The sequence below is a fragment of the Geotrypetes seraphini genome, chromosome 8, assembly GCF_902459505.1.
Source record: "Geotrypetes seraphini chromosome 8, aGeoSer1.1, whole genome shotgun sequence".
Lineage (NCBI taxonomy): Eukaryota > Metazoa > Chordata > Amphibia > Gymnophiona > Dermophiidae > Geotrypetes > Geotrypetes seraphini.
Window position 1 is genome coordinate 110,222,549 of NC_047091.1, and position 13,837 is coordinate 110,236,385.

The 13,837-nt window shown below is 44.7% G+C and overlaps 1 protein-coding gene across 2 annotated transcripts in view; it reads left to right on the forward strand.

The window, feature by feature from the left end:
- The window catches only part of ZFR2 (zinc finger RNA binding protein 2), a 353,820-nt gene that overhangs the window by 134,477 nt on the left and 205,506 nt on the right, over nucleotides 1-13,837 (forward strand). For both annotated transcript variants that reach the window (XM_033954204.1, XM_033954205.1), the window contains exon 8: nucleotides 8,285-8,442. In XM_033954204.1, the coding sequence (XP_033810095.1) occupies nucleotides 8,285-8,442 (158 nt within the window). The remainder of the gene's footprint in view (nucleotides 1-8,284; nucleotides 8,443-13,837) is intronic.

Sequence of the window (13,837 nt, forward strand, 5' to 3'; positions counted from 1 at the left end):
TTTGGCAGGAAGCTATGTCATTTTACCTGTGGCCTCAGGTGACCTCCTTCTATTTTAGAGACAAGAACGGGTCCTAAGTGTTTTCTTTCTAATGTAGAGAGTTCTCCTTTGCCGCTGGGGGGTGGAGGGTTTGCCCCTGGTTTTGTTTTAGCCATGTACAAGACTTACTTGCAAGTGGCTAGAGGTCCTGCTTCTTCGCTGGGGGGTCTGTGGTTGTTCGGAGGGGGCCGACGTCTGCTCCCATCCAATCCGTTCCCATCCCCCCAATCTTCGTCCAAGCGGCTGTGGGTTTCTTGGTACAAGGATTTTTTCTTTACTAACATGGTTTCGCCTGATGAGAACTTGGACTTTTTGATTGATCCACAAGATCCTTTTGGGGGGACGGTTGTTTTTCTGAGATGCTAGTTAGTGAGGATGATTCGATCACGCGCATTTTTCACCGGGAAGTTCTGCAGGAGCTTATTCTTCAGGTGTCTTCTGGTTTGCACTTTGGGAGGAAGGCTCTACTTCGGGGGATCCAGTCGACTTCATTCTTTTCCTATGCATCAGGATAGTTGGGATATGGTGCATGCACAGTGGAAGACACTGGATGCGCCTTTCCGCTTGGCACGGTCCATGGTCAGATTCTGCCCCATTTCTGATCGTTTGTTCTCTTCTTTTTGTCAGACAAAATGGAAATAGTGGGCATTTCGTCAGACGCTGCAATAGTTGCTGGACCTCAAAGTGTTGATCCCAGTGCCTCCTCAGGAGATTTGCACTGGCAGGTACTCCATTTATTTTATGGTACAACAAGAAAGAGGGGTCGCTTCGGCCTATCTTGGATCTGAAAGGTGTCAACAGGGTGCTTCGGGTTCTATCATTTTGCAGGGAGATCCTGAAATCCGTAATTCTTGCTGTTCAGATTGGGGAATTTCTGACTTCTCTTTTTTTTTTTAAATAATTTCTTTATTCATTTTTAAACTTACATCAAGTGTACAGTAAATATCAACCAAATATAATACAACATCACTTGAAAAATTTTCAATATCATACACCAAGAAGATTTAACCCCCACCCCCCTCCCAAATTCATATACAACTAATATATACCACATGAAAATAATATCTTACGACAATCATCTATATATTCTTAATGGAAAAACAAGAAATCCCCCCCCCCCCCAAATCCACATCTGACTTTTCTTGATCTGATGGAGGCCTACCTGCATGCTCTGATTTGGTCTTCCCATCAGCGATTCCTTCGCTTTACGATTTTTTGAAAGCACTATTGGTTTTGTGCGCTTCCTTTTGTCTGCCCATAGCTCCGTGGACTTTCACCAAGAGTATGGAAACGGTGGCAGCGGCCTTGTGAAAGGAAGGCATTCTGGTTCATCCCTATCTGGATGACTGGTTGATTCAATTGAATTCTTTTCAGGAGAGCTCCTGAGTCACGACTTGGGTTGTGGAGTTTCTGCAGTTGCTGGGCTTAGGTGATCAACCTTTCCAAAAGCCGGTTGATTTCATTTCAGTGCTTTGAGTATCTCGGAGTTCTCTTCAATACCAGCTTGGGGAGAGTCTTCCTTCCCGAGACCCGGGTGTTGAAATTGCAGTCAGAGATACACTCCCTGATGGATTGTCGTTGCCCTCGGGCACAGGATTTTCTGCAAAACTTGGTGGTCGATGGCGGCCTCCTTAGAAGTGATCAAGTGGTCTTGGGCTCACACGCATCCCCTTCAGTATACATTTCTTTGGCGGTGGTCTCTGCAATTTCAAGATCTGGACTCTCCGGTCTCTCTTTGAGGGTTAGTTTGTTGCAGCCTGCACTGGAGGCAAGTCTTCCAATCTGGTTCAGGGGATGAGTTTGGATCAGCTCCAGTGGACAGTACTTTTTACAGATGCCAGTCTCCCTGTTTGGGGAGCTCAATGTCTTGGTTGCACGGCTCAGAGCAGCTGGCCGCCAGAGGAAGCGTCATGGGCAATCAGTATTCTGGACACCATAGCCATTTGGTTGGCATTACTAGCTTCCCAGTCATTGCTGAAGGGCAAGTAGATTCAAGTCCTCTCGGATAATGCCACGGTGGTGGCTTACGTCAGTTGTCAGGGGGAACCAAGAATCATCTGGTAGTACAGGAGGCAACTCTTCTCATGGAATGGGCAGAGACTCATCTTCTGAACATCTCGGCTTCTCACATAGTGGGAGTAGACAATGTCCAGGTAGACTTCTTCATTTGTCATGTGATGGATTCCGGCAAATGGTGTCTCAGGCTGGAAGCCTTTGAGTTGATTATTCAGTCATGGGGCTGGCCGGTCATGGACCTCATGACCATGAGTTTCAATGCCAAAGTGCGGAGGTTCTTCAGTCGGTGCAGGGATTACCAGGTCAAGGGTCTGGATGCTCTGGTGCATGTATTTCCTCTGTGGCCACTGATGGGCTGAATAATTCTTTGCATTTCTCGGTACACAGGCCACATGATCCTAGTGCCTCTAGACTGATCCAGGTGCATGTGGTACACAGATCTGGTTCGTCTTCTTATGACAAGATTCTCTTCCTCTGCCCCTCTCGCCCGTCCTTCTGACTCGGGGTTCCATTCCCATGTTCAGTCCGGGGGCCTTTTGTCTTATGGCTTGGCTCTTGAACGGGAACGCCTAAGTAAGAAAGATTATTTGGATAAGGTGATCTCCTCCACCCTTTTGGGTTCCTGGAGACTTTCCACCTCTCAGGCTTATGTATGCATCTTTATTTATTTTTTAATTATTTATTTAGATGTCTATCCTATCCTCCCATGAGCTCAGAATGGGTTACAAAACCACATTCACAATAGATTACATTAGATACATACAGTCAGTTATATTAGACATTCATGGTATATTACATAGGACAGCCATGGTAGCTTAGGACATGACAGGTTGCGGAGAGATGATGTTTAAATAGCGATTTTAGGCATGAATTTCTTGTCAGCAGCCATCATGGATTTTTAGCAATATTTTTTTTGAAAAGTTCCCTGCACTTCCAAAACTTCATTTTTTTTGCCTCAAAACTGGTTGGGATGGAGTCCTTGGGCTCTGCTACCCCAAATATATGCCAGGATTGTGCAAAATGTGTGCCTCAGGAATGTTCTTGTGCCATGTGTGGTGCGGACCGGAGAGGCAAGAATGGCCAGCTTGCACTCTGCCCTGCATGATAAGGTTGATAAAAAGGGCCTTGAAACAGTGACTGTTCTACGCATATGGATGCAGATGCCCCACAGCCCAAGAAACACATTGTAAAGTTATCTCAGGGTGACTCAGCGCTCCCTAGTCGGGGTGCCTTCTCTGACTTTCTGAAATTTTTGTAGAACGCTTTCTTCTTTTTTTTTTAACAATTTTTTATTCATTTTCAAATTGAACAGCAAGTGCACAAAAGAATATATTATACAAGTTATTTCACAATAGCACATTAATCTCTACCACATAAAAATATAGTGATATAATAACCCCCTCCCAACCTCCCCTCCTTTATCACCTTTTCAATAGGAATAAACACACATATATAACATATTATAAGTTATAACCTATTATGTAAAATTATTCCCAACTCCCTCCCCCCTTTAGTGTGCTAAAAAGGAAAAGAGAAGAATCGATGACTAATCACCACAATATGTTGCCAATGGCCCCCATATTTTTATAAAGTTAGTATATATATATATATTTTTTTTGTAGAAAGCTTTCATGAGAGTCGGGCTTCTCCTGTGCAGTTTCCCTGCGCCTCAGTTTTGTCCCCATACAGCAGTGTCTCATAGGACACGACTTCTACCCAGTCTGTCACATTCTAGGACGTGGGAGACTTCTGTGCCGGAGATACAGATGCTGCTGATTGTTTTACTAATCCCTTATTTTCGGGGAATGCTCTGCATGTGACAGGGTCCCGGGACTGTATGCAGGCTCTTTAGATCATGCTTTGGCGTTAGAACCATGGGACAATTTCACAGTTCTGTGTTTAAGTATGCAGCCTTGCCAGATCTTATTTCAGAATTTCTGCATGAGTTGGATTTAGCCACTCAGCGGGCTCCTTCTACTTCCTCCTCCCTTATGTGTGGAGTGAGAGTGCAGTCTTCACCATTTCCCTGGCATCCTGATACTAACCTCTTGATCTTGGAGCAGTGCGACTCTCTTTAGGGAACTCTCAAGGTAGCAAGAACCACGTCTAGGCTGTATCCTATGGTACAAGAGTGTCGGCAACTTTTTAGTCAGCCTAAAGTGGATTCCCTGGCTGCACAGGTCACTAAGCGCACCTCCCTTTCCAGCGAAGGTGGAGTGGTGCTTCAGGTCATGCAGGACCGCTGAGTGGATATAGTTCTCAGGAGACTTTTTCGAGGCAGTGGCTTTGGGAGTCAAAGCAGCCTCAACGATGTCCTTTGTCACACATGCTTGTCTGTCTAGTCTGCGAGCTTTGGAGAGTGAGGGTGATGAACCTCTCCTTCAACTTCTTTTATCTGGTATGGATTGTATAGCTGATGCTCTTTATGACATTATTTGTGTCCTGGAGAAGGCTAGCTTATTCTGTTTCTGCGTGGAGAATGCTCTGGATCAGACATGGGCAGGTGACTACCTCTAAAGCTACTCTTGCCAGGCTCCCTTTGCAGGGGCAACTGTTATTTGGCAAGGGCCTGGATGATCTCATAAATTCTGTGGTGGACCATCACCCCTAGTCCCTGCCTGATAGTAGACTCAAGGTGCTCAAATTTTCATGGCTCCAGGTAATCTCGTCATTATTCCAGTGCCACATTGCAAAGATTCTTCCAGGGCTACAAGCCTCTGCTTCCCGAACTACTTCATCTGCCAAGAAATTGCAATGGTGCCAGGCAAAGTGCGACCCCTCTGCATATTGGAAGCAGGCTCTCGGAGTTTCTGCAGGCCTAGAGTCAGATTTTGTTTGACTGCTGGGTTCTGTACATCATTCAGTCTGGTCTGGCCTGTGACAGATTAGTTTGTGGACTCTTCCTGTGGGTTGCATGGAAAAGGTTCAATCCACTGTAAGAAGGTTGTTGGATATTCAGGTTATAGAGTCTGTGCCGCCTGACGTGCCAAAAAGGCTCCGATGACATACTGGACCTTACTTACGTAAATGCAGCGCTCAAAGTTCTGCACTTTTACAAGGAGATGGTTCAATCTGTCATAGCAGCAGTGACCCAGGGAGAGTTCCTAGCCTTTCTGGATCTTTCAGAGGCCTATTTGCATATTCCTATTTTCCCAGATCACAAGAAGATTGTCCAGAATATGAAATCTGAGAATCATCAGTTTTCAGCTCTGCCCTTTGGCTGGCAACAGCTCCTCGCACCTTCACAAAGGGATGGTTGTGGTGGCAGCTCACCTGTGCAAGATAAGGCTGCAGATGCATCCCTACCTGGAAGACTGGTTGATCAGAGTCCCCCTTCATTGTTCGAGGGTCAGCGCACAATGGATCAGGTGATCAGAGTCCTGGAGGATCTAGACTGGATGGTGAATTACTGAAAGAGCAATTTGACGCTGACTCAATCCCTGGAGTATCTGGTAATCTTGTTCGACATGGTAGCAGGCCACCAGAGGCTACCAGAGGCACGCGGACTGAAGCTGTGCTCCCAGATATCTGGTCTCTCGGCCAAGTCTGCTCCATCAGCGTAGGACTATTTTCAAGTCCTGGGATCCATGGCAGCTACAATAGATGTAGTGCCTTGGGCAAGAGCCCATATGTGTCTTCTCCAGATGGCATTGCTTTGTCATTGATCTCCTCAGACAGACACTACTACTACTACTTATCGCTTATATAGGTGTATGCAGCGCTGTACATTTTCACATTTATAGACAGTCCCTGCTCGGAAGAGCTTACAATCTAACTTGGACAGACAGATATGACATAGAGAGTAGGGGATGCAAAACTCAAGGAGAGGAGTCAAAAGCATATGGTGCACCAAGGCAGAAGGGATGGAGTCTGGAGCTGGCAGTTGAAAAAAAGGTGGGGAAAGGTCGATATCATTCACCCTCCAGTTTATCCCTTCGTTTTGCCTTGGGACCTCAATTTGGTTTTGTTGGTGCTGATAGCTGCCCCTTTTGAGCCCTTATCCGGTTGTACTTTGAAGAATCTTACTCTGAAGATGGTCTTTTCTTGTGGTTGTCTTCAGCTCAGAGCATTTCGAGAGTGCAGGCTCTTTCATGTTAGGGACTTTTCTTGATCTTTAAAGAAAAAGTGACTGTTCAGATGGTTCCTTCTGTCCCCCAAAGTGGTGCTGGCTTTCCATGTGAATTGGGTCATCTCCTTTCCAGTTCTCAGTGATCATTCGGGATCGGAAGAACAGAAGCATCTGCATTGTTTGGATATCTGGAGAATCCTCTGCTACTACTTGGCAGAGATCTGGGAGTTTCAGCACACGAGACTGTCTGTTTGTATTGATAAGGGGTTCTTGAAAGAGCGAGGTAGCTTCCAAGGCTGCTGTTGCTTAGTGGATTAAGGAGACTGTCATCTGTTTATTTGTTATGGAGTAGGACAGTTCCTTCGTTCTTGAAGGCTCCTTCTACCAGAGTGAAGGCAGCGTGTTAGGCTGAACATTCCTTGGTGTCACCTCAGGACATTGGTAAGGCAGTGATTTGGTCTGCACTTATTTCCTTTGCTCATCATTACAGGCTGGATATTTTATGCCCATAAGGTTGTCACCTTTGTGGCCTGGATTTTGGAGCCATGTCTGTGAGGGTCATGCCCTTGATGGTCACTGTTTTGGTATTACCTGCTAATTTACTTTCCTTTAGTCCCTTGAGACCGGCACAAAGCCCTCCTAGTTCTTGGTATCTGCTATTTTTTATTCTTATCAGGTTTTTTGGTTGGGTCTGACCTGCGAGGGATTGGATGTTTGATCATTCCTTATGTTTTTTTTCTTGGTGGAGAGCAAGAAAAAAGAAAATTGAAAACACACAAGAGTTTAAGGAGATGAAGGATTTTGTTTAGTCATGTACATCGGGTGCTCCTGTCTTTGGCTTCAGAGGGGAACACATAAAAGTTAGCATGTCTGTAGTCAGGGTCACCTTATGGAGGTTTGCCCAAACTGGTCTTGACCAGTTCAGGCAGCAGCAGCTCAGGCTTTTAGTGTCTGGGAGAGGAGGTATTCTGTTCTTTTCTTCCCCTTAGCTATTTGTTGACTGGCTCTCAGTAGACAGCACTACCCACTTTTAGGTTACGCTGAAGCTCGATGGTTCAGTCTCCATCTGCTGATAGAAGTGCAGGATACTCATCTGTGCCATTCTAGAGGGACTAAAGTGAAGTAAATTACCAGATAAGACCTAATTTTTCCTTATTCAGATGGCTAGTAGACTGCATCTAGTTCACTTTAGCCAAGGTTGAGCTGACTCTGGAGAGTCATGTCGCAGCTCACAATGCTAGATAGCTGCCATTGAAGCTGCAACTTGGACTTCAGTTCGCACAGTCACATATGTATAATGATTGATTGATGTGAACCGCTTAGAACTCCCAGGTATAGCAGCATATAAAAATAAACTATTATTATTATTATCTCACTATTGTCGAAATCCAGGCTTCAGATACTACAATCAGTTTAGCCAGTCTTTCACAATTTATTTGGGGTCTAGAATCTTAACACCCATCCTCACTTTCTTTCTGTTCCTGGCTGTCCTATAGAAAACAATACAAACAGTTCAGTTGGCCCTTGCCGGTTTCAGGCCTTGACTTTTCCCTTTCTTATTTTGGACTGCCTGATAGCTAGGGATTCTCATATGTGAAATTATGATGCCCTGTTTTTCCTCAGAGAAAGCAAAGTTACTTGCCTGTAGCATGTGTTCCTACATACCCACCCTCTTTCCCTAGTAGTTGAATTCTTTATCGCCATTGTATTGACTGACCTGATCCTGCATGACAGTGATGAGTGAAAAAAGATGTGCTTGCATGGTAGGTGTTTCTAAAAGTTTTGAGAATAAGAATGCCAGGGAGTGTCTCTGCTGGGCTCTTTCAATGACATTACCAATATGAGAGAATATATATCTTGCTATCCCTGGAGAACACCTGCTACAGGTGTATAACTTTGCTATATATGTTTTGCTTATTTAGAAAAAAAAACTGCTAAGCAGGGGAGCAACTATACACACTGGAAAAATCATTTCTCATATAAATTCTCTTCTAAAGAATTCATTTGTAACTGTTAATGTGGGTCCCAATCTTCATGTGCTAAGGATGTTGGTTTGTCTTCAATTTGCTAATATAATGTTTTACTTTTGAGTTTGTAGAGCAGTAAAGAATGGGCACTAGGCATGTAGATGGCTTATTTAACCATCCAGTATTATTTTAGGCGGTAACAAACTGCAGACTATGGGGAAGAAGATGGAGGAGGTGAAGGCACCTACAGCTATGTCAGATTTGCAAAACGAGCAGGTTGCTCACAAGAACTCTGGGCGGAACCTGGGAGCTTTTGGGACTGATTCCGTGGGCCAAGAATTTGTAGAGGAGGTAAAGATTCATTTTTAGTTTTCTGTTTTTCACATGAAAAAAGTATAGAATACCTTAAGCTCTGTGGGATATTCAAGTCTTAATATGCCATTTTTTTGCCAAGTTGCATTTTGAGGGGACAATTCTATAAAATGTGCCAAAATGCTGGGCACTAAGCGCAAATTCTTTAATGGGACCTGGGCACCTAGATTCTGACATAAGTCAGCATATAGATGTATCCATTATGCCATGTCTATGGCAAACATAAATCCGGCACTTTAGCACATAAATGACATTATCCATAATATGCACGTAATTGTGGGAGATGCTCATGCCCCATCCACCTCTTGCATTTGCATGCTATGGAAATTGCACACTAAGATGATAGAATACAGCTTACTGCCTAGCTAGCATTTACACCCAAATCTGTAACATCCACACATGTAAGTGCTAGTACAGTGGTGCCTCACACAACGAACTTAATTGGTTCCAGGAGCAAGTTTGTTATGCGAAAAGTTCGTTATGTGAAACGCGTTTTCCCATAACAATACATGTTAAAAAAAATAATTCGTTCTGTAGCATAAAATATGCTAAGATGACATAAAAAAAAGATAAATTTATCTTGTTAGAGCTGGTGTTAGACACAACTGGGGACTGCAAAGTCCAGGCAGAGGCTTACGGCTCTCTTTGACCAGGGGGGACAGTTGCCCTAGTTGCACTAACCCTATTCCTGCTATGTGTGACTGTGGTATTCTGTTAGCATGATATTTCTGTGTAGCATTCTATAATAATTTGGCTTATTCAATTTTCTTGATAGTAGAGGGGATATATGTGAAGGGGAGGGGAGACAGGGGTTTTGTTGATCCTTGCTGTGTATTATAATCACCCCCCACATACTCCCCAGTACCTTTTTAATCATCCCCCCTCGGTACCTTTTTTAATTCCTCCCATCTTTCCCAGCCAGTGGCGTACAGGCCAGAAGCGCAGAGATCAGGAGCAATTCCTCTGCACGCCTGTGTGGGCCCATGCCGATCTCCGAATGGCTGCAGTTAGTTCTTGTGAGTCCCGCGAGAGCTGACTGCAGCCATTCAGAGATCAGCGCAGGCCCAGGCAGTAGCACAGAAGGCTTGCTCTTGATCTCTGCGCTTCTGGCTGGGAAATTTGCTAGACCACCAGTTACGAGTGAGCGGGTGAGATTAAAGTTGCAGCAGTGGTGGCTTTTTTAAAAAAATATGTGGCGGCGGGGGGAGGTTTAAAAATATGCGGTGGCGGCAGAGGCTTAAAAATATGCAGCAGCGGCGGCAGGGGGGTTTAAAATATGTAGCGCCACTGCACAGGGAGCCAGGCAGAGAGAGGGCAGTTAAGGATGCAGCTTGGGCGACTTCGTTGTGTGAAACGAAGTTCGTTGTGGGAAGCAAGACCTGAAGTTCGTTGTGCGCAGCGTTCGCTGTGCGAGGCGTCCGTTATGCGAGGCACCACTGTATTCTATAATATGAACTTGCAAATAATGTGTAAATTTAGGTGCTTACCTTTATAGAATGAAGAGGTTAGTCTTTATTGTCCTTTGACATTATTTAAGGAGATGAACTAACCTTCCAGTAGGAGACCTATAATGCAACTGAATTCCAGCATACTTGGCACAGAGATATAGAAGTTCAAGTTCAATTTATTTGATATATTTTCATAAAAGAAATCTAAGCAGTTTACAATAAAATATATATTTCAAGTTTCAAGTTTCATTGAATTTGATAAATCGCTTATTTCATACTAAGCGAGCAACAATTTAAGAAAAAAAATGCTGTACATAGCTTTAAAAGAGGTACAAAAAAACTTCTGACAGACAATACAGACAAACTAGAAAAACAATGGGAAAAGGGTAAAGTAGGTTAAAGTTACATAGTGCATTTCTCAGAGGAGAAGAAAGTGAAAATATGATAGAGGAAAAAACATTAGGATTGGGGGTTAAGAAAAATCGTATTAAGAGGTAGTTAGGAATAAAAAGAAAGAGGAATTGTTTCAAATTGCTAATTAAAAAATTAAAAGTAATAATAAGTGAAAAAGTTTTAAATATTAAAAGAAGTTTTAAAAAGGAAAGTTTTAAAGTTAGATTTAAATAGGTTCAGGTCTTTGATTTCTCTAATATATAAAGGAAGGGCATTCCAAGTAAGTATTTGGGATAAGGAAAGTCACACAAGACAAAACACAACACTTGATACAAGAGGAAAGGTGGGGAGGAAAGTTTACAAAGTAGTACAGCAGTTTGAGGGGATGGAAAATTACCACAGGGAGCTTGGTACTATCTTATCCATATGTCAGGGTTTGATGATATCAAGAAGGGAAGTAGGAGATCAGATGACAGAAAGTGGGAAAGGCTGGGAGAAATAGTAGGCTTTTAATTAGGATTTAAAGTTGTTGAATGATCCTTCAAGATTTAAATATAGGAGAAAGTTGTTCCACAGTTTGGGAGCAACCACACTAAAATGGGTACATCTGGAGACATCAAGGAAAACCTGATGAAAGGATGGAACTTTTTGGGGGTAGGGAATCGATAAACAAGCTAAGAAAGAAATTAAACCCGATGAAGGGAATCCTCTAATCAACAGGAAGCATGTGGTAGGAGTAGGATTGAAAGACTGCAGCATGGCATACAACTTGTCCTTCACCCTTTCAAGGGCAGAGGTGATAAAAAAGAGGAGTCCAGTGTTCTCCCCAGGGCTTTTTAACCGGGCGGTCCGCCCAGCTAATTTAGATTACCGCCCAGCTGTCATCTATCAGGAATCCTGCTGTTGCAGCCGCTCAACATAAAAAAATTTCCCCAAAATACCATCTCTCACCGGCTTGGAGATGCGAACTCATGCTTCGGGGCTCTAAGGTATGCGTGCCGGATTCCCTCCTCTTCCCTCCGAAACCGGAAGTTACGTCCCGGGGCGGGGGGAAGAAGAGAAGGGAAACCGGCACACACACCTTAGAGCCCCGAAGCATGAGTTCGCTATGGGCTAAAGCAGGAGACAGGCAGGAAACTGGTTAACAACGGATGGAAACTTACAACTTGCTTTGGGCCTTTCTCGCTGCCGGGTCCTGCCTACTTTCTGTTTCCGCGAAGGCAGGACCCAGCAACAAGGAAGGCCCGAAGCAAGTTGTAAGTTTTCATCCGTCGCTGACCTATGCCTAATGATGCAAAAAAAGTCACAGCGCAAGGGAAGCCGCCCCTTCTCTCGCTTGGAAACTTCACCGCAGCGCAGGATGCCTATAGTGCAGGACAGGACTCTGAACAAATCAGACCTCGCACTCTCTACCACACTGTCCCTCGCAACCTTGCTGCTTAAAGTGTGGTCACCACCTGTTTGATACCAGTTCATCACCGATTCCCCCTCTCCCGTTCTCCGAATCATCATCATGTACAGGTTATCACAGGATATACAATGGCTACCCGACGCAGGTCTTCTACCGTAACGGGGACCCTTTCTTCATTGGCAGGAAATTGGTGATCAATGGCAAGCATGTGCCCACTTTTGACACCCTCCTGTCAGAGTTGACTGCCAGGCCACACCTACGTCGTAGCGAACAAGGAATCTCCGGGAGCTCGAGTAGGTGACATCATTGTGCGAGGGGGGTTGCTGGTAGTAGAAGTCAGGTGGACTGGTCTGGCCTTGTACTTATAGGGGTGTGAGTGACATCTTACTCCATGATTTATATGACTGGTTACTAGGTTTCAAAGGGCCAAAATTCATTTGTGGATATGTTTTGATATTATTTTATATTTAGTAATTTGTTACTGGAAAAAATGTGCAGGTACAGTAGTACTGTGGTATTTTTTTCCCCCCAGGATTTGAAGTTACTGTAAAGTTATTTAAAGTTTGTTTAGCTCTTGTTAGCATAGTAATTGTGAATCATTTCTAACCAAAATTTGTATGTCTACTCAGTAAACAGGGATGTTCAAGATGCTGAGTGCACAAAAAAAAAAAAAAAGAGGGAGAGAAAACTTAAAAAATGGTGAACTTGTGTCATATGAATATAAAGGAGTGAAAAAGCTAATATAAGGGGCCTGTATGCAAAATCTTAAATAGCTATGTGTAGAAAATTGCTCGGTTTGCATGTTGGAGATAAGGATTTTTAAAATTGAAAATGCAAAATTATGCCAAAATTTCTGGGATGCGGTTATTCGTCCCCCTTCCTCACAGCAGGTCTACCATCTCTCCTCCCACCTAGGTCCAGTCAGTGGAATGCTTTTTTGTTTGGGGGGCCCAAAAGCACTGCCCAGGCTCCACCCCAGACCCAGCCGCCATACTAATAATAGTACTAATTGTAAATGCCATTTCTTCCATTCATTTTACACATGCACACAATATAATCTTATTAATAATACATTATCCCAGGACAAGCAGGCAGCATATTCTTGACTGATGGGTGACGGCACCGACGGAGCCCCGGTACGGACAATTTTAGAGTGATTGCACTCTAAGAACTTGGAAAGTTCTGGCATGCCGCACCGCGCACGCGCGAGTGCCTTCCCGCCCGACAGAGGCGCACGGTCCCCAGTTTCTTAGTTTCCGCGGAGCTAAGAAGACGCGTTTTTTCAACGGCTGTTGAAAATTTTTTTGACTTGCCTTCCCGCTCGCGTAAACCTTTTTGGCTTTTGCCTGTTTCTTTTTTCTTTCATTTTTGTAAAAAAAAAAAAAAAAAATCTTTTGTTTTTGATTCAATTTGGCTTTTCCCCTGCGGGGCCTTCTGCCACCATCGAAGCCTCGGCCTTCGATTTGGCTGAAGCGGTATTCACGTTCATGCCCCCTCAGCCAGGTTTTAAAAAGTGCCAGCGGTGTGCTCGGCCCATATCTCTCACGGACCCACACAACTGGTGCTTACAGTGTTTGGGTCCTGAGCATCAGGCCTCCACCTGCACCCGCTGTGCCACACTTAAAAAAAGAACATTGAAAAATCGCCAAATACAACAGCGATTACTGTTCGGTGCCGAGATGTCCGATCCCGTTCCATCGACTCCGACTTCGGCACCAGTTCAGTCGGCACCCTCTTCTTCGACGCCGCGAGACACCGCGCCGGCGTCCCAACATGCAGGTAAGCCGGCTAAGAAGCCTTCCCCGCTGGAGCGTCCTCCGGTCTCGAGTGCAGTGAGTCCAATCCTGCCGACTGTGAGGCGCCAGCGGAAGCGCTCCGCTCCTATTGAGGTGAGTCCCTCGACATCGGGCTCCTCATCTCCAGGGCGTCGAGCGGCACCGCAGGTACCGCAGAAGAAAAAAGCGGTACCGGTGCCATCCCTTGATGACCGTATTACGGCCATTCTCCAGACACAGCTCAAGGAGCAATTACAACAGCTCCTTCCAGCTATCCTGGCACCGAACCTTCCGGTGCCGGCCCGTACTGAGCCGGTACCGATAGTGGAACAACCTGTGCTGTCGGT